General features: G+C 45.1%; 2 protein-coding genes across 6 annotated transcripts in view; both read left to right on the top strand.

Moving 5' to 3' along the window:
- The first annotated feature begins 671 nt into the window (after positions 1-671).
- On the top strand, positions 672-16,492 carry tubgcp5 (tubulin gamma complex component 5). Of its 3 annotated transcripts, none has more exons than XM_018749851.2 (23): positions 672-1,359; positions 2,710-2,763; positions 2,880-2,988; positions 3,106-3,202; positions 3,285-3,364; positions 3,518-3,653; positions 3,873-3,990; positions 4,326-4,415; positions 4,600-4,693; positions 4,789-5,035; positions 5,683-5,885; positions 6,221-6,336; positions 6,502-6,770; positions 7,428-7,626; positions 8,198-8,386; positions 8,868-9,050; positions 9,898-9,982; positions 10,097-10,217; positions 10,364-10,464; positions 10,708-10,833; positions 10,940-11,028; positions 12,062-12,162; positions 16,006-16,492. In XM_018749851.2, the coding sequence occupies exons 1-23, from the start codon at positions 1,223-1,225 to the stop codon at positions 16,050-16,052; spliced, it is 2,991 nt and encodes a 996-aa protein (XP_018605367.1). In that variant the 5' UTR covers positions 672-1,222; the 3' UTR covers positions 16,053-16,492. The 3 variants fall into 3 exon arrangements, with proteins under 3 accessions (XP_018605367.1, XP_018605366.1, XP_018605364.1); XM_018749850.2 differs by lacking the exon at positions 16,006-16,492 and adding an exon at positions 13,335-15,639 and having other exon boundaries at positions 10,364-10,515; XM_018749848.2 differs by having other exon boundaries at positions 673-1,359; positions 10,364-10,515; positions 16,006-16,491.
- An 842-nt stretch (positions 16,493-17,334) lies between these two features.
- Positions 17,335-20,508, top strand: part of cyfip1 (cytoplasmic FMR1 interacting protein 1) — a 28,919-nt gene continuing 25,745 nt past the window's right edge. The window contains exon 1 of one of the 3 annotated variants that reach the window (XM_018750093.2): positions 17,335-17,484. The gene's annotated coding sequence lies outside the window, so the exon portion shown is untranslated. The other 2 variants (XM_018750094.2, XM_018750096.2) reach the window with 2 other exon arrangements.

Raw genomic sequence — 20,508 nt, 5'->3', positions numbered from 1 at the left:
TGTATGTGTGTGTGTGAGAGAGAGACTTTCCTGTAATGGACCAGCATTCAGTTCTACCTGCTGACTCACACCCTGTGTTTCCAGGATAGGCTCTCCACCACCACGACCCGACTTGGACGAGTGACTATTTGCGGTGACTGCGTGGAACATTAGAAGGGAGGGCAGAGATATATGTATGATAACAGCATCTCTTCTGGAAGCTTCTTTATTCGCCCGTCATACTTTATACATGTCTTCAGAAGTTTAAAAGATGGCTCTCAAGTTCTTGCATGATGATCTAGTTTTAAAATGTGGAAAAAAAACGGAACAGAAGACTACAGTCCAAGAATCGGGACTCGCACAGCGGCTTTGTTTCCCGCCCTTCTGGGCGGGTTTCGGGCTACAGGCGTGAAACCGTCAAATTAAAAGTCTGAACGGGGTCATGATAATATTGTTACAATAAAATATTTGCATAAGAATACAATATACATTTTTACAGACCAAGGCTTTGCAGGCTTTCTACTGATTCACTATCTTGGATTTAGAATATACCTGTTTACTGCACCATCCATTGCTTTTTAAATATCTCATACACGCCGGAAAATATGTTGCAGGGACGGAATGTTATGTCAATCTAAAGTTGAATCTACATTTATTCGTTCCAATGAAATATATGTATGTCGCTACGCCGCCAGCATGTATATCTGCACATATTTACAGGCGAATATCTAAGTCTGAAAGAATTACAGCTGTAATTACTGATCTGCTTTCTGGGATAGGGAGCAAGAGATTCCCGTGTAAGTGCTTGGTTGGCCACCGCCGTTTGGTGGAGGGCGGGCTGATTTATTCATATACGGAGAGGGTATACTTCACGTCAGAAGAATAAATATTCGGTTAAAAGGGCTAAAATTAAAATTTGGTACAATCCTGGGAATTAATATGGAAAAATATATTAGTCGGGGATATTGCCGATGGCTTTCCACTGCCCTGCGGATCTGTACGACCAACCAGTTAGGTTGTTAGCCCGTGGCGCGTGTGCACCGCCGTGCAGCTTGACTTGACTTATTTTGTTATTGAAAATAGCCGTGAGCCCGTTGCTTCTCCCACTTCAGCTAACGCTTCTCACTGCGTCAGACGAGGCGGCAGAAAACGTATTTGCCATATGATTCGTGTCATGTTTTATGGAGCTGGCTAGTTCTGCCGCGCTTTGACGGGAACAGGTCAGGCGCGCGCTCGCGGCGACATGATGGCGCACAGCTCGCGCTTCGAGCGGGAGACGGACTGCGAGGTCAGGAGGCTCATCAAACACATCAGCGGCATCCAGGACGAGCAGGACCACAACTTCCAGCTGGCGCTCAAATTCGCCTGGTCCAACTTCAGGTGAGCAGTGGAGGCATGGCCCCCCGCAGCCTGGGCCCGGCTGCTCTTCTTGCACACCTGTAGTAGTACCACGGCACTTGCACACGCGACACGGGAGTCACAGAAACTAGTCGCGTTTTGCTCTCGCTGACCGTTACTCTCCCCGGCCACTTTATTAGGTACATCCATGCAGTGCCTGACGTGATGGTGGCAGCATCTGCTGGCACTTTTGTGCTTTACACTGTCAGACAAGATTGCAGAGAATGAATGGTGCGATCACTAGAAAACCATCCTCTCAGTGGACACTCCTCCTGTGAGTTCAAGCTCCTTGCTAATGAGGAAGCCAATGAATGGCCAGACTTGTTGGAGAAAAGTGGAAGACCGCAGGTGCAAAAATGACAGATCGGTACAACCGTGGTGTTCAGAAAAAAATCCCCAAACACATTAGGAGGGTAGATCAGAGTGTTTGTAGTGATACTTTTGACTTGCTTTTGTAACTTAGCCTTGAAGGGGATGGGCTGCATCAGCAGAAGCCCTCTCTGGGTAACTGTACGGTAAGCTCACAAAGGTATGAGCCTACAGTGGGCACGTGACCACCGAAATGAAATGATCGAATAGTGGAAAAACAATATCTGTTCTTACTAATCAGTTTCAGTTGCAATGTATCAACGACGGTTTCAGAAACTGGCAAAAAATGCTGAATCCATAGACCCACCCTGCCTGATGTAAATGGCACAGACATGATGGTGGTGCTGTAATGTTGTGCCAACAAAACATTCCCCACACATTAGGTTTTCTAGTACAAACTGAGTGTTGTTTAAATCCCAGAAAGTACCAAAGCATTGTTGCTGATCATTTTCATGCCTTCATGGTCGGTATAGCTCAGATTCTACTTCCGGCCGGATAATTTGCCGTGTCTCAAAGCGTAGAGGTCATCTCAGAACAGTTCCACAAACACAGCAGTGTCTTTACTCCTGTGTTCTGCACAGTGCCCCCCTCTCAAGCCTCTAGAGCATCTTTGGGATGAAGTGGAATGTACTGTTGGCAGGAAGAAAGTGCTGCCGAAAAAACCCACGGAAACCGCGTGAAGCTGTCAAACCAACATGGACCAAGTCCCTGGTGGAATGTCACCAGCACCTTGCTGCTGAATTCATGTAGTTTTGGAGGCAGGAGAGAGTCCGACCAGATACTAGCTAGGTGTACCAAAAAGTGACCTGTGAGTGTGGTTAGCTGACGCCTTTGTCCAATGGGATGTCCAAGTTTTAGATAATCAATTTTACAGTGACTTGCTCATATCAATTTATGGTAAACATTTGCACCATTGTTTCTTTTCCTCTGAGGAGTATCTGACAGCAAAAAGTTTGCTTGCAGGTTTCATCGCTATCTCGATGTCAACAGCCACAAAGTACAACGCAGCATCAATGGGTGAGTTAAAAATAAAGCGCTTCACTGTGCAGCCAGTTAAGATGTGTTCTCGTGACAGCATGGCTATATGTGATGGCTGGTCTGTCAATCGCACATGGTTAATGTGTTTCACGAAGGATCTATGAAAAGCTGATGGTTAATTCAGACCTGAAGAAGGCGGAGAGCTGGATTCGACTGACTGAGGAATTCTTGAACTCACCTTTAGCCAACACTGAAGGAACTAAGGTACGCCACAATAATGGCCTGCCGGTATGGCTTGCACACAAACATTGTGTTGTGTAGCTCCCTCTCACCTCTTAGCGCGAGAATGCTGATAAAATAATGTTCCGCTTTTCTCTGCAGACAGATGTTCATCACGGCATACTGGCCCTGCTTCTCTTCCTCTCAGATTCCCCTTCCAACTCACAGTATGATGAAAGACCCAGAAAAAAGGAGGAAGGTGAGCCCTCATGACGAGGAGTTGTTGGGTTCGTGCCTGTAATTCATAATTTCTAAGTATTTTGTTTTTGTCTTCTTTGCAGTAAAGGAAGATACCTTTGACTGGGGTAAATATTTATTGGAAGGAGAGGATATTGACACGGGTCCTTTTCCTGACACACCTGTGAGTGGGTTATGCTTTTTTTCTTTCCCCCTATTTTGCTGCTCTCCAAAGCTCCTGTTAGGTGGATGTTGATTATGACACACTGCAGTGACCAATAGTGGCTATTCCTGCTGGTAACCATCGCTACTAGCATCACTCCCTGTTTCTCCTCAGGAGTGGTCTGAGGAGGAGAGTGAGGAGGAAGACAGTCAGCAGCCACTTAGCAGGGAAGATTCTGGTATACAGGTAGACAGGACACCCCAGGAGGACCCAGAACATTCCAAGAAGGCTGTGCAGGTGACCTGGAGAGGTAAGCGTTTATTTCTTAAAAGTGATGTGAGCACAATGTAATGACTATCTCAGCCTCCCGTGCTCAATATCGCCATTCCTCTGTTTAAAATATGAAATAAAGAGAACCTATTGTTAAGTAATCTTTGGTGTGTGAGCTGGGAGACCTTTCAACGCTGACCTCCCACACAAAGGCCTTTATCATGTCGGAGCAAATGCCATGCCTGTGCTCTGGTTGCAGTGGGAGAGCCGGAATCTCGGGAGTGGCTGGAGCAGCATGTGGTGACACCGTACTGGATCGCACAGGCTCAACGCTTCTCTCACAGCCTCCACCTCCACTCCAACCTGCTTAATGTCTGGTGAGATCTGGGTGCCAAAACAGCCTGCAGCACGAACCTCCGAGCTGTCAGCTCGATTATGCCACGACACCTTTTAAACACATCGCAGCCTCAGTGTTCGTATAAAGAGTAATTATTAATGCAACATCAAAATTCAGGTTCCGGTTACTGAAAGTTCATGAAAAACCCTCTGGCTCAGTTTTGAAGTGTGCACCAGTCACATCTGGGTTTGCATTTAACATTTGGTAACAAATTCAACTGGTCAACCAGCAATAGAAAAACAACTGGCTAAGCTTTGGAATGGGCTTCTAACTGTGAATTGGGTTTGGTCTAATATTGCTGTTGTGTGTACCCAGGGATCAGCACTTGTACAACACAGATCCATTATACCTGCCTGAAGAGAAAACCTTTGTCACGGAGACTCAAGTGATACGAGAGACCCTTTGGTGAGATGGGAAGATTATCTAAAGCTGAGACTGCAGGAGACTAATTCATAGATGGGGCTCGGTGTATTTAAGACTGAAAGTTTTGCGTTTCCGAGGGGAAAAAACTGCTCTCGGACAAAGGTGCTTGGACTTCAACGATATCCAGCAGCGTTGGTATGTAACATACCTGTTTTCTTCATTCCAGGCTCCTCTCGGGGGTCAAAAAGCTTTTCATATTTCAGCACCACGATGGCAAAATTTCGGTTAGGCCGGACGTTGTGGTCACTCACCTGACCAGTGTGAGTTTCCTTCTTCCAAAACCCTGTTCCTTTACATTTCCTGAGGAAGAACAGTGTGCTCCTTGCTCTAAACGCTGCCCTGTCTGTTTTTTCAGAACTGCCTACGCTCGGTGCTGGAGCACGTTGCGGCCTATGGCCAAGCCGTGTCCCGCCTACAGGGCTTTATTGATGAGGTGACTGGGTACGGTACCGAGCCGTGTCCCCCTGGTGCCAACTGTCCCTCGAGGAAGGGCTCCGAGCCCCCATTCCGGACTTACCAGGCTTTCGTGTGGGCACTCTACAAGTACTTCGTCAGCTTCAAAGAGGAACTCACTTCGATCGAGAAAGGCATCATCGTCAGAGGTGCAGCAGTGAAAACACTGTTCAACAAATTATTATTTTTACTACAATTCTTTTCATTTACTGTGCTGTTTAAACTGACCAAGGTGACTTCTGTTTTACATTAAAAGTGCTACAACAACCTAAGTATGTTGACCTCAGAACAGCTGTTATTAGAGCAACAAGTCAAATACAAACACCGTGTTACAAATTGGTTATAGAAAGTTAGTAAAAATTTAGCAAATATTTTTCTTGGCAAATTTTTGGACACTAGAAAGTGAGTGCATACTGTTATATTCTGTACTCTGATTGTGGTGTGCCATGGTTTTATTGCCTATCAAATTTTTTTCCTCTCCAGCTGTCTCTGTCAATATGTACAATTATTTACATTTATTCATTTATCAGATGTTTTTTTTTACCAGAGCTACTTACAATGTTAATCTCCCTACAGTTATTTACTCATTTATACAACTGTGTAGTTTTATGGAGTAATTTAGGGTAAGTTCCTTGCTCAAGGGTAGCCGGAAGTAAGATTTGAACTTGCGACCTTTGGGTCTAAACACAGCTGCTCTAACCCCTATGCTACTAGGTGTCCCTGTTTATTGTATACATTATATAAAATGTGTAAATGTTTGTCTATTTAAAAAAAAAAAAAACAAATCCTTTTCCAGATGAAACGGTGACCTTGTCTGGTGTACTTGAGCGCCTTACCCCACACCTGGCCCAGATAAAAGTCCTGCACAGGGTCTTCTGCACAGGTGTAGCCGAGGTCCCCCCTGACACACCCAACGTGGTCCGGGCTTCCCACCTGCTGAACACACTCTATAAGGCCATCATCGAGTATGACAGTGTGGGTGAAGCATCTGAGCAAGTGGTGAGTGCCATGGTGACCCGTCACCGAAGTCCGTGGTTCTCGACACACACAGAACAGGGATCTTTTGTGAGCTGCTGTATCCTCTGCCAGCTGCCCATAGCATGTTTACTCGCTGCATCAACTCCTTATTTGTATGTACTCTACACATGTACTGTATAAACAAGTTGTGGTCTTCAGTGATTCATCCCCTTCAGGATGCTTGTAAGTATTTAATGCTTTGCATTCATAGTGTGCTATGTGCCATTTTCATTTTAGTTTTATAGTTTTTATTTTTCATAGTACATTTGTGTACAGAGTAGAGGAACTGTGAAGAAAGGACTTGAATTGTTTTGCAGGTAGCCCTCCTCTTCTCCTTGTGGGTTGAGACGGTCAGGCCTTACTTGGAGATTGTGGATGAGTGGATCGTTCATGGTCACCTTTTCGACCCTGCCAAAGAGTTCATCATTCAGAGGTTTGGCATATGTTCCTCAGTCTTTGTCATGAAGTCTGTAATTCAGAGGAATTGTCTGGATATGAGGAAGAAAATCTCAGTTCGATCTTCATTCGACAAGCTTAGCTCTTTTTTGACTGTTGTGAACGTCCCTGAACTGGAGTGACCGTGTGCCCTGTTGTATAGGAATAAGGATGTGCCAGTGAACCACAGAGACTTCTGGTACGCTACGTACACCCTGTACAGCGTCTCGGAGACAGTGGAGAATGAGGAGAAACTGAGTGATGCAGCCAGCGGTAGCTCAGCCAGCGACCAGGGCTCCAGTAACCGACAGCACACGATGGTCTCTTTCCTCAAGCCAGTGCTCAAGCAGATCATAATGGCTGGCAAGTCCATGCAGCTGCTGAAGAACCTGGACTGCAAGGAGGCGGTGCAGCCCGACACTTCTGCCAGAGGTCAGCATCCCTACCGCTACGCGTCACCCTGTGAATGTTCACAGGGCATTGGAGAGTCAGAGAAACAAATCCAAAGAACTGGAGTGCTTTAGGAGCACTTCATTGTAAAAAACCACTAGAATGAAGACAGCCACCGAGCTTAGAAATAAACGCAAGGACTGAGAGTGTCTTGCTGATGAGAACATGCAAACTCCACACAGAGCGAGGATCAAACTCACATTCTCTTACACTGTCCAGGTACTGTGAGGCAGCAGCGCTATCCACTGTACCACCGTGGGCACCTAATCAAATCGATAGAATACATTTGAATAAATTACTCTTGAAATTGAAATAGAATTTTTGACTTTTTCCAATGTAAGATTTACTGTTTACGTTATTTACAATTTTTTTTCAAAAAGTTCATACTCTTGGTACATTGCCATTGCCCTTCAGTGGGGACCCTCCTGAGTTGGTGCTAGTGTTATTTCAAGGCAGAGTCCTAAAATCTGGGTAAAAACTCACAAAGATGATGAAAAATGCTAGATAAAACCTGCAATGAGTAAGCTGGTCCTGCAGGCCTGGATTGCACCAGACGGAAGTGCCTCTCATTTTTCGTTAGACCCTCGGGTTTGATGGAAGCGCATTCCTGAGCTACAGGGTGTGGCCTCTGCCTCGCAGATGCGGAACGGAAGAGCCTGTATGTGCTGTTCTTGGAGTCGGTGCAGTCGCGCCTGCGCTGTGGAGAGGAGTCCCCGGCAGACACTGTTGCTGGGCAACAGAGCACTCGCAGGAGCCTGATCCGTATGCAGTCCATTGTGGCACAGCATCTGGAAATGGGAGATGTTCATGACCCCCTGCTGGCCATCAACTTTGCCAGGTTGAGTACCTGAGTTTCGATCACATATGATGGCATTTCTGTCATTTAGGTCAGGGGGGAGGACAATTCTATTTCCATAGCATGAAATGTTGAGGTCATGCTTCTCTGTTTTAGTTCAGTTGCCTGAACTCAGTTTTTGAGTTCTTTTGAGTGAAACCAATTAGAAAAACAGAAGTGAGATGAATTAATTCCTCATTTTGTTTTGGAAATGATGACATGGGAGGAGGGTGACAAGTGTGGTATTGTGCTGAACTTCTAAAATTGTTGGTGGTTTTTTTTTCTTTTTTGTTTTTTCTGTGCAACACCACTTCTCATGGTAAAGGCTATGTGTTCTGTTGGCCTTAGTGCTCCTGGTGCTAATTATCAGAACAGGACTGTCTATGTGCACCATATACTCACATTTGGCTTGTCTCAGTGTGGTAAATCAGTGAGATTTTTTTTTTTTTTTTTTAACTTTTGAAAATGTAAGAAAATGGTAAGATTAAATTTTGTCTATAACATGGTCCATGGTGCAGTTGTCATTATGGCAGCAAGTGTTCCTTTTGCAAAGCCTGCCTCGCCCTTGGTCCAGGCTCTATATGGAACAGAATGACTTCCATGAGAAGTTCTCGGGTGGCGATGTGATGGTGGACCGTTCCTCGGAGTCGGTGACATGCCAGACCTTCGAGTTGACCTTGCGCTCCTGCCTGTATCCCCACATCGAGCGACGCTACGTCGAATGCTGCGGGAATCTCATGAGGACGCTCAAGAAAGACTACAGGCAGGTCCCATTCCCAGCTTGTGGGGAGTGAGCGGGTGGCAGTAGCTGGCAGTGATGGGCTTGTGACCTACTCACTCGCTGCATTCTTAGGCGATGATCACCTCGTCTAACTCTGTATTAGTCATTCAGTTATGATGAGAGCCTCAGGGAAAAGGAATGAATGCAAGTATTGTAATAATTATATAGCACAGTAACGCATTCCCCATATCTGATTCTGGTGTCCAGTCATGTTAGTTCAGTTTATTTTTATACTGCACCAGCATTATTGCCCCAAAGGAGTGACTATATCATCAGAGTAGTTTACAGATACAGAACTCAACTGTTAACAGTATTGTGGATGGACAGAAAAGGATTAACACTGTAGACATTCCAGTAGGATTTGTATTTCAACTGAAAGGAAGCACGGAGGCCAGAGTGACGCTGCTCTGTTGCTCTTACTGTCATTGTTTTCACTTGCTGCTGTAATGTGTCCTGACACCAGGCTGCTGGAGTATCTGCAGGCCATGCGCAACTACTTCCTGCTGGAGGCTGGCGACACCATGTACGACTTCTACACAGCTATTTTTGACAAGGTGACGGAGAAGGAGAGCTGGCAGCAGCTGTCCTTCCTCAACGTGCAGCTGCAGGAAGCAGTGGGACAGCGGCGCCCGGAGGACAGTGCTAGGTACCGCATGGACCTTGTATACAGCCCTTGCATTTGTTTACCTGATGCTTTTCTCCAAAGCGATTTACAGCATAAAGTTTGCATGCAAAGCTCCCTACAGTTATGAAATACTTTATACAGCTAGGTGTTTTTGCTGGAGCAATTTGAGTTTGGTACCTTGGTCAGGGGACCATAGTTTTGAACCCAGTTTGTTTGATTGCAAGGGATCAACGATAATCGCTATGCCTGCCTGCTGGCCCAGAGCTATTAATTCATGCTTTTCTTTTTGGCTGCATGAGTTTTTTATGGTAGTGCACCATGCTCAGTATTGTAAAATCAACCAAAAGCAAGAATTTGGTAATTTTATGTAAAAAGTTTGTGTTAGTTAACAGTTAATAGTAAAAGTGTTAAGTGAAAATTGAAACAACCGTAATCAGCTTATTTGCAGCTTTATCTAGATCTGCCTAATATCTTGTCTTGGCTCCCCCTCCAAAAAATTCAGTGGAAGTTATCAAATCTCTCTCAGTCCTTATCAAAAATTGTTGTAACCTCTATGCAGATTTTAAATAGTGCTCAAAAAAGAGAAAATATTAACAGTACTGTTGTTTTCTAGAGGTCTATGACCATTGTTGGGATGATACTGACACCTACTGCGTGGTTGAGAAAGTAGCGTTTGTGTGTTTTAAAGATGAGCATCACAAGTACTGTGTATTGAAATCCTTAAATCATTGTGGTGGGAGGCTCCATTTTTCTAATACTAAATTAATTTTGATATTTTCTGTTTAATACTACATTTTCAGTCTTTTATTAGAATGTTATGTTATGAAAATACTGCAATGCAAATGACACACGAAGTTGTATGTTGCAGGTTGTCAATATTTTTGGAAAGCGTTGACCCAGCCAGGAAGAAACAGCCCGTTAATAACCTTGACGGCCTTACTCTTAGCTACAAGGTATGTTTGTTTAACAAGTCCTGTTGGGTCACAAGTTTCTTTTGTTCTTGTGTTCATTTGGAGCTGGAGCTGGTTACACCATCCGTTTACACAGCCCCTTTCTCACTTCTCCAGGTCCCATGGCCTGTTGACATAGTTATCAGCTCCGAGTGTCAAAAGATCTACAACCAAGTCTTCCTGCTGCTTCTGCAGATCAAGTGGGCCAAGTACAACCTGGACACGCTGAGATTCAGTGGTGGGAACTACATATGAACTCTTAACCTGCCTTACACTTGGTGTTAAATCATTTGCTGGATGCTACTCAATTTTTTGGGAAGGTAGTTGGTGCTTAAGGGCTGTTAAGCAGTTTAAACCACTGTTTATAATGCTGCTTCCCAACAGACCTGACGGCGGCTGCTGAGAGACACGACGGAACTTCAGATGATGAAATGACTGCCAAGAAGGCTGTCAGTCAGCAAGTTCACAGAATGTTCCTGCTCCGGGTTAGACTCATGCATTTTGTCAACAGTTTGCACAACTACATCATGACTCGGGTGAGAGCATTAGTGGTTGTCTGTATGAACATCTTCGTGTGCATTGCAGACGCGTGAAGTGTGTGTTTACATTATGGGTCCGTCTTCGAGTTGAGTATATATATGTGTGTGAGAGAGAGAATCTACTGAAAATAGTGGGTTTGTATCTGCTATTCCTGTTTTGCTACTTTTATCTTTTTGTCTTCTCGCCAGATACTGCACAGCACTGGCCTAGAGTTCCAGCACCAGGTTCAGGACGCTAAGGACCTGGATCAGCTCATCAAGATCCACTACAGATACCTCTCCACCATCCATGATCGCTGTCTCCTTAGGGAGAAGGTAGGCATTTTAGTGTCCTGCATATTGTTGAGACGACGCGGACGTGCCGAACCCAGGTATAATCCGCTTTCCTCTGTGACATTCTTTCACAACCATGTGTCTGTAGGTGAGCTTTGTGAAGGAAGCCATCATGAAAGTCCTCAATCTGGTGCTTATGTTCTCTGACCGATGGCAGGCTGGGTTCGGGGCCTTGAAGTAAGTACTGACAGGAGTTTCGATGTTATTTTTTACTCTGACATTTGTCACTTGGCTCATGTCTGTGGCAAAAAAGCTGAACACTTGGTGCAACAAGGTTCCTATTTCTAGCAATCCCCGTAGTGTTTTTTAAATTTTGCTATTTAAAAAGTAGTTAATGGTAAGAATAATATGGACACTTGAGTATATGAGTGATTCATAATGTATTGGAAACTGGGTGCTTTTGCAAAGCTGTGAGCCCGAGATAATTAAAACATTGAGGACAGACCTGAGGCTCTGTGTAAAAATGCAGGGTAAACCTGGTTGTCCATTACGTTGGCTACCACGGTGTGAAGAAGAGATCTCGGCACCTTTGACGGATAGGTGATGTCGGTGTACATTTGGCCAAAGCTTTACCGCCTGACTCTTAGAGTTTTTTCAAAATTATGTTCTTGTGGAAGGGAAAGATGTCATCAGCTGGGGGCAGCTGTCAAAAGTGCAAATGGGAAAAATGGTGCCATTAACACAAGCATTAGTCTTATGAGCAGTGGGGGAAAAAAGATGAGTCATTCTTCACATTGTTACTAAATTCGTGAGTATAAGGTGTATTCTTATACTGTTTATATCCAATGATTTAATTATAGGGCAAGGTAAATAAGTACTGAACAATTATTAATATCCTGATTATTGTGGAAACCACAGGCCAACAAATGGTTTGAAGGGCATGACAATGTAATTATATACTATGACTATATCAGTTATGAAATCAACTTTTCATCACGTACAGGTGATTCAAAAGTGGTGCTTGGCAGTGTTTCCACTTCCATCATCAAAATACCACATCTGTACAGTGGAGGCTATTCTGGCAGCTCATGGGGCACAATTGCCTTTTAAAACTTTTAAACAGTTTTTATTCTAACAAAGTTATCTGTACATCTTTAGTTGAAATTTGGGGGTATAGAAATTAATTTGTAGTCTGCAACAAAGCAGGCTTAGCACTACTGCTGAAAGAGTGTATAAAAATAGCATAAATGGAGATATTGTGTTTGTACAGGGTTGAGTCCATTGACAAGATGGAGTCTGACTTCAAAAACTGCCACATGTTCCTGGTAACGATACTGAACAAGGCTGTCTGCAGGGGCTCTTTCCCCCACTGTAAGTCAGTCTCACATCCTGCACCATATACACAATGCCTTGGTGAGGTTAATGCCTGAATGTTGGTTCAGGCTTCAGATTTTTGTCGTCCTCACAGAAGAAGTGTCTTCAGAGGCTGCAAGTATTTGAGGCTTTGCAGTAGTCCTACACCCACTGTGCATGACTGCCAGCCAGTTAATTCCAACCACTTTTATGGTCTAAATGAAAAAAGAGGACAGCTGGTAGCATCGTGGTTAGAGCTACTGCCTTTGTTCCAAGAAGTCATGGGTTCAATTCCCTTGCTCAAGGTATTTACATTTAGCAGACGCTTTTGTCGAAAGCAACATACATCTCAGCAAAAGTACAATTTATGCATTACATTAAGAGAAGATTTACCCTAAACTTGCTCCAGTAAAATTACACAGGTGGATAAATGGGTGAATAGTTGTAAGTAGCTTTGGAGTAAAGCGTGAGCTAAATGAATATAATGTAAATGTGAGAGGGTTTTGCTTCTTCAGTGGTGCGCATGTTCACATCTGTATATCAGATAATTCTGTGTGTGGTTCTGGTGGTAGGAAGCAAGTGCACTGTGAAGTATAATTTAATGAAGTGAATTTGTCTTAAAAGAATGCAAGATATTTTACTTACTTAGTTGCTTTTATTCAAAGAAAAATAAATACACACTGGCTCCTCACCTTACACAGTTGGGATTGGAAGTCCAATTGTATGATGAACCAAATAAGTTACACTTATCTTTTCACAATTAGTAAAATCTTGACACAAATGTCCCTCAATTTATTTGCTGCTGTTTTGAAACCTCAGATAAATTGTGTAAGACTTAATTTCTTTCAAACAACAAAAATGTCTTTTTTAAAAAAAACTTAATTTATCAGTTCTGCAGGTTGACTGATTTACCCCATAATAGTATGACATGTGTCAGCTTCTGGGTACTTTCAACTTTATCTACACAATCAAAAAGATAAGACATCACTTGATTTAATGGTTGGGTTCTATAAAATTCTCCGGTAAATCTATATTTAAAAAATGCATTAACTTCAAGTTACATTGAATTGATTTATAATGCATGTAAAAAAAAAAAAAAAAAAAAAAAAAAAAAACTGTTGTATCCACTAAGTATTTAGTGCCAGCTATTAAGTATTAATTTTACACATGCAGCATTTGTCTTTTTATAGGTCAGAAGCACTCAAAGAACAAGCAGTAAACACTGTGGTAATGATGAATTAAGGAGTCAAACTTGTCAAACTGATGTCGCAGACTCACCCCCCTCCATACACTTTAGATGCCCTTCACCCTCAACAAATACTGCCCCTCCATTAACTCAACAGCTAGTTAAACCACAGCTCCATACATACCTTCCAGACACTGTACCTTCATACCCACCAGCAGAAACTGCAAATGAAACACTCCACCAACTTGAACTACCCTAATTAAAGGCCACACCTCCTTAATCACTGCCAGCTGCTTCCTGTTATTACCCACCTACCACTAATTGTCCACCATTACTCACCTCCATCCAACCTGCAACCCCAACTACCCTGCTCTCTTTTCAACCATAACCATTGACTTGCCTTCACCGCTGCCTTTAATAACAAATTCCCTCAACAATGATGTAACTGATTTAGCCACAAATCCTCTAACACTACCTCCACTGGTCTCACCTGAGCCTGCCATCCACGGTCTCTTGCCTCTGCAACCAGATCTGCATATTTTGATAGCTTCCGCTCGTAAGCCTCCCCAGTAGCATCCTCGAACGGTACTGTTAACTCTACAAAGTACACAATCCGCTCACGCTCTGAATACAACACCATGTCCAGACACAATGAAGTAACTGCAATGACCTGCGCAACCTGGAGTTGCTTGCCCACATCAGCCAGTAGCTTTCAGTCCCATACGTTACCCCACCTACCAGGGCACGTCTGCCCTTGCATAGTGCTACTCTCTTCTGCTCGCACAAAACCCGTTGCTGCAAACAGGCAAGGAATTTATCACCTGCCGCTTGCTCTCAAAAACACCTGCCAAACATCTAAGAACTCGATTACAGCGCCAAGTATAGCGCCTCTGCCCCAAACTAACCTTACACCCCTGACAAAATGTGCCTCGGCGTCGCCACACCGCTACACAACTTCCAAGAACTATCACCACCTGCCCATTGCTTAACACTCTGTGGCGTTGGCAACAGGTCAAAAGTTGCTCCAACAATGCAATTAAGGCAACTCGCCTCCATAGCCCACATATTCCGCCAGTGTAATTTCCTCTTCTTCACACTTTCCCAGTTCGCCCACTGACCCTGCTTAACTAATACAACCGCCTTTGCATGCCTTGCCTCCTCTTCTTCCCCCCGGCCCTGCTCAGCGAATAGTCACCGTTTGCTTCCGGGGCAGCACTCCACAACCGCCGCCTACGGCCCGAGCCAAACCCTGTATTCCCCCCTGCACGTGTCCAACCACGTCCAACAACATCAGTGCCCCTTTAGTGCTTTGGACCGCATCTCTGGGGTTCCACCTCCTACCTGTCCTCACTGACGGCACCACCTTTTTAATGACCTTATCTTTTGACTCTGCTAGAGTCAGCTCCAGACCCACCTGCATACACTTGTACTCTTCTACCAAACACGTCACTGGCAGTGCCAACATACCCTTACCATATAACGCTACACGACTTAAACAGTGTGGCACTCCCAGCCACATTCTTACTGCGGTACTAATAACCCGCCTGAGCTTCTCAACCTCCCAAACAGAAAACTCATATAACGTAAGTTGCCACCTAACACGTGGCAAGAGCCCGAACTGCAGACACCACAACTTTAACTTACCAAGCAGGAGGGACACATCAGTGCTCTTTATACCTTCTACAACCACCTCCCTTAGTGCCACAGTCTGCTCCTTGTCACTCAACACAGAACTATACCACCTTCCCAAGCTCTTAACTGGCTTCTCCAGAATAGATGGAATTACTTCATCAATACAAAACTTCTCCTGCACCGCCTTCCCACCAACAATCGAGAGACTCCTTGATTTACTCGGCTTAACCTTCAACTTATCACTGAGCTTGGACAACAAACGATGAGTACCAGGAGCTGAAACTGTAACTGTTGTCATATCATCCATAAATGCTCTAATAGGGGTAGGCGCGTCCCATCCCCCAGCCTCTCACCACCAACAAGCCACTTAAAAGCCCTTATAATAACTTCCATTGCCATTGTGAAAGCCAGTGGTGAAATTGTACATCCAGCCATGATTCCAGTCTCCAACCGATGCCAAGACATTGTATAGCCTTCTGTACTAAAACAAAACTGAATATCTGCAAAGTAGCTATTCACCAGCCTTGTAACACTTTTAGGAACCTTAAAAAACCCTGAACGCTTCCCACAGCAAACTGTGCAGGACTGACCCATAAGCATTTGCTAAGTTCAAGAATATCACACGGATATCTCTTTTCTCCTTCTTGGCAGACTGAATCTGATGCCAAAACATCAGCTAAATTAATGAATAACAGCAGTGAGTCTTATTTCAGTTGTGATATTTATTTAATCCTGTCCTAGGCGTGTCCCCTCCCCCTCCAGCCTTGCGCCCTTTGTTGCCGGGTTAGGCTCCAGCTCGCCGCAACCCTGCTCGGGACAAGTGGTTTCAGACAATGTGTGTGTCAGTGTTATTGGAAGTAGGGGAGCATAAAATAGTTTTAATAAGTCAGAAGCATGTAAAATTTCATAAGCTACTGTTGTGGTTTTTGTTGTACGGAAGCCTGTTCTATGAGGGCTTGGTGTACGTGTCCTTAATGACTGCACCACTTGCTGTACCGTAATAAAATGAATGACGACATGTTTTGTGCTCTTCCCACTCCCAGTGGAATCGCTGGCGCTCTCGCTGATGGCTGGCTTTGAGCAGGGCTAAGACCAGACTCCTGGGAAAACCAGCACGTGGGATGCGATCCTATGACTCAAGAATCATACGCAGGTTACATATGTCCTCGTGTTGCTTTGTGACAGCTGTTGCTCATTTTTGGGTTCTCTCTGGAAACATTTCGCACAGCTCTCGCAATCTGTTAATCAGTGTGGAGATGTGACGGCCGAAAGTGTGCCAGATCTTCAAAATCAAGGGTGCTCACATGCGCAAGGCAATAAAAGAACAAGGTGTCGTGTAAAGCGTTATTGTGTATGTGCTGAAAATGTTTGATAATGCATTGTTTACTTTAATACAATGAAAGCTGAAGTTGTTGTTTAATAAATTATACTATAAAACCAAATGGAGTAAATGCTTTTGTTGCATTCTGGTATTGTATTACCTGTAGCCACACATGACCAATATGCTGCTTTTATACAATGCAGGGGTCTAACATCTTGTAAGGCTGTAGGATAAAAAAATTAATTAGCAACAATATTCAGTGGAGTTATTTGTAAATAGGGAGGGACACATCGGGCTTGCTGCAACACAGCAGGGTAGATTTCTACACCATTTTATACACGCACACACGCACAATGTCTACAACCGCTTCTCCCAAGCGGGGTTGCGGCGAACCGGAGCCTAACCCCGGAACACAGGACGCAGGGCTGGAGAGGGAGGGGACGCATCCAGGAGGGGACGCATCCAGGAGGGGACGCCAGGCCGTCGCAGGGCCCCCCAAGCAGGACTCGAACCTCAGACCCGCCAGAAAACAGGACCCGGCCAAACCTGCTGCGCCACTGCACCCCTCTTCCATTTTTATCCAGTCTTATTATAGCCTAGGTTATGTAGAAAAAAATGACACTTTATTCATTTAGCTGTTTTCCCAAATTACTTACAATTATTTATCCATGATTAATACAGCTGGATGACTTCACTAGCATAATTCAGGGTAAGTACCTCACTCAAGGGTACTGCAGCTGGAGAGGGGATTCGAACCTACAACTTTTACATCCAAAGGTAGAAACTCTAACCACTACACAACCACCGACTTTTAGTGGCTAAAGTGGTGCGGTATAATCGAGCAGCCCGAGCTGGTTTACCTCAGACTGGCTCTCTGCACCGGTGTTTTGCGACGCAGTCTTGTAATTACTGCGAAATGTACTCCTCTCGCTCTCTAATACACGCACGCGTGGGCGCGCACGGACACTCCTCGCACATTCCCGAGCGGGCGCGCCCCCGTTCCCGAAGAGCCCCCCTAGCGGCCGCGGCGCGCACACTAAGGCGGAGACGCGGAGTTTCCTCAGCCCGCGGCCGCTGACACAGGAACTCCCAACCCGTCCTGCTCGCCCGGCTGCGACTCGCGTCCGCGCGGGGAAGACGCAGCAGAACCACCCCGCGAAGTTTCCGTGGGCGCTCGGACGCAGGGCTGCGCTCAGAATTGGTGTGTAGTCGCCCGACGGACGGACATTTAATGGAATTTGCGCGGTCGAAGTGGCCTTTTCCAGGGAAATCCAGGGACTAGACGAGCGCGGCTCGGTGGGTGTGGGCCGCTCGCTCGCGAGCCACTCGCCATTCCCGCTCCTCCCCGCGCGCTTCGGCTGCCTGGCGCCACGGGACTCTTTACTGAACGAGGCGACGGAAGGCGGAAAGCGCGTGAGAAGCGGGGCTGTAGTTTCCCCGACCGCTCGCTCCTCCTCGCGCTCCGGGATCATCATCATAGCTGCGGAACTCGCCAGAAACTTACTAAGTCTGTCCGTGTGAACTACTCGGTGTAAAGTTAGCTGCTCTGCTGTGCGCGTTCCTTTTTGCGGCCTCGCACCGTTGCTCCCTATCCGCGGGCAACTACCAGTGAACTAGCCGGCTAACGAGCTGCTAACTGAGTGAGTGCCGTCGCTGAGGCATTCCTGGGCGTCGCGGCGAACGCCTCCGCTTCGTTCGTGCGGGTTTTAAGCGTACAGAATCCACTTTCAGTGCCCATTTTTTTCCAAATTTTCCGTCGTTGCGTGTGGAACGAGTGACTAAGTCCGTCCGTGTGAAGTTACTCGACGGGTTTCTGTAACTTTTTGGACGTGTGTCGCACTGTCGGCACTGGTTTGTTCGGGAAGTACTTGGATACCCCAGTATCGTTCGTCGCGTATCGAGTACTCATTCACTTGCACTCGTTTTCCGCTGGTAATATGAGGTAAATTCCGAGTGAAAATGCAAAAAAACAAAGCAAGAAGTATTTCATAAACACTAGGGAAGAGAATGTGAACGTATCAGGTATGGGCGGAAAATTATCTGGTGAAGCCGAATCGAATGTAGCAGCCTCAGCCTGTTCTACTTTTACTTCAGCAGAATATTATCATTATATTCAATTGTTAAAAGCAACAAAAAAGTTTTCTTTGTTACATGTTTGTTCAATTTTCTAATGTGTTCCAACCCTTCCGCCCCACTGGTGGTCAGATGTATTTCACACGAGCTGTTGGGCCTTTTATGTGTTATTGGGGTGACAGCACCTTCACGAATTTGGTACTTCTCAGTTGCCTTTGAAACTTGCCGCCTCTTTAACACTGAATACCAGCATCACTCGGGCAGAAGGGCTCGTACCAACAGCCCAGTGTGTGTTTGTATTCATCGGGATGCAGGCAGTGTGTAAAGTTGACTACGTTTGGCATCGTCCCTCCTTTGGCTCAAGAAGGCTTTAACTCGTCGGACTTAAGTTTTTGAGGATTTTCTAATGAATTAAGATTTTTAATGTGAAAGCTGGAATTATTTTCTATTTCTTTTTGAGGCTCTCAACTTTTGGTGACCGGTGATTCTTGCTGACGGGTGTGTTTACGTTGATCTGTGATTCTTGTTACAGGTTGCTTATTGTTGCAGTGTTTTGTTATTTAAAAAAAAAGTGTTGTAAGGGTTGTGTTGATGTTTGTGTTGTGAGATTTACTAACTGCCCTCCGGAGGGTGAATAAATAGTTCATTCCCCACCCTGGCATTACCGGAGAAGTTCTCTCGTCATGAGATGGTGTTTGGAGCAATGACTTTAAAGAGTCTGCAGTGTGGTGTTTGTACTGTGTTCATGGTTGAGCAGTTCTCTTCTGGTGTTCCCATTGAGCAGTTTTCTGTAGGGACCTAAAAGCTGTGCAGGCAGAACAGCAGCTGAGGTTTTGGAGAAGTGAGAACTTTGTGCTGGGTGGGGTTTGTTGTAACAGCTGACAGCATGGAGAAGGAGGCATTGGGTTTTGCTCTGATGCACCTCATGAGAGCCGTGGATATGGCAGCATCACATCAAGTTTACCCTACAGCGGAGGTGTTTCTCATCCATTCGCTTAATTGATTTAGTGATCTGTATCCAGACATAAAATGAGAAATGGTTGTTCGCCATTCATTGTGTCAGGGGAGTCTCTGTGGTATCTTTTTTGCAGGCTGCTGAACTGGTGTTATTCCAGTAAAACGTTAAGCTTTGGAAGTTACTACTTTCAAGCTCTGTTTAGCCGAAGCCTTGGTCCAAGGTGTCTTACAATGTGAGATATTGAACTATACAGTGACTTCTCCATATATACAGCTGGATATTCTTACTGATTCAGTTATGGTTAAGTATGTTGATTAGGGGTACTAGAGCAGCAGTGGAGACCTTGAGATCAGAAGCTGTTTAGAATGTTTTTCATTTTAACACAGAACAGTAATCTAATGTACGAAGAGCCCATAATTTTGCTACTTTAACAAAACCAGTCTAGCAGGCAGCAACAGGGGTAGCTGTGTGTCTGTAGTGCTGTTTCTCTTCAGTGTGATATATGTGTGAAGATATTAGTGACTTGTGGTGATGTGTTGCTGAAGGGTACCTCCTGAAGGACAACACAATTACTTTGGGGAGAAAGTGAAGAGGTGTGACAGGGACTGTGGCTTGCAATGGAAGGTGTCTATTTTTGTACCAGAAACCTCAGTTTTCATATGGTGGTTGTGGGCATGTTGGTGATGCTTTACTGTAAAGATTAGACTAAAGCTCAGTAGAGTTTATCATTGCGGTGTCAGGAAGGTGTGTGGTTTGCAGGAGCACGCAGGTTGATGCACTGCTTTTTGTGTTATCGAATGATCTCCAAACTAGGGGTACTTTTTGATGCCAAAGGAGTCATCACTTCTGTCTCATCTGCCAACACGTGACTTCCCTTGCTTTTCTGTGAAGACTTTTTGCTGCTCCTCACTTGTTATTGGCAACGGAGGCAACCGTAGCAGAGGTTTGAGGTGTGAACACTCTGGAAAGGGGAGGCGGCACAAACCCTCTGTGTCCCTGACGGTTCAGCGGGTGAGGTTCAGTTGAGGGAGGAAGCATGGTTAGCAGTGGGTGAGCTTCTCAGAAAGCTCACATAACAAGGCTGTGACATTTTAACCCTCCATTTTGCTGGCAGTGGCAGCATGCATTGGCTGCCACTCTGATGCTTCCTTTGATGCACTGTGTTTATGCCATGGATTTACTGTTGCTGGACCT

This window comes from Scleropages formosus, chromosome 1, assembly GCF_900964775.1.
Source record: "Scleropages formosus chromosome 1, fSclFor1.1, whole genome shotgun sequence".
Taxonomy (NCBI): domain Eukaryota; kingdom Metazoa; phylum Chordata; class Actinopteri; order Osteoglossiformes; family Osteoglossidae; genus Scleropages; species Scleropages formosus.
This window is presented reverse-complemented; position numbering and strand designations above follow the sequence as displayed.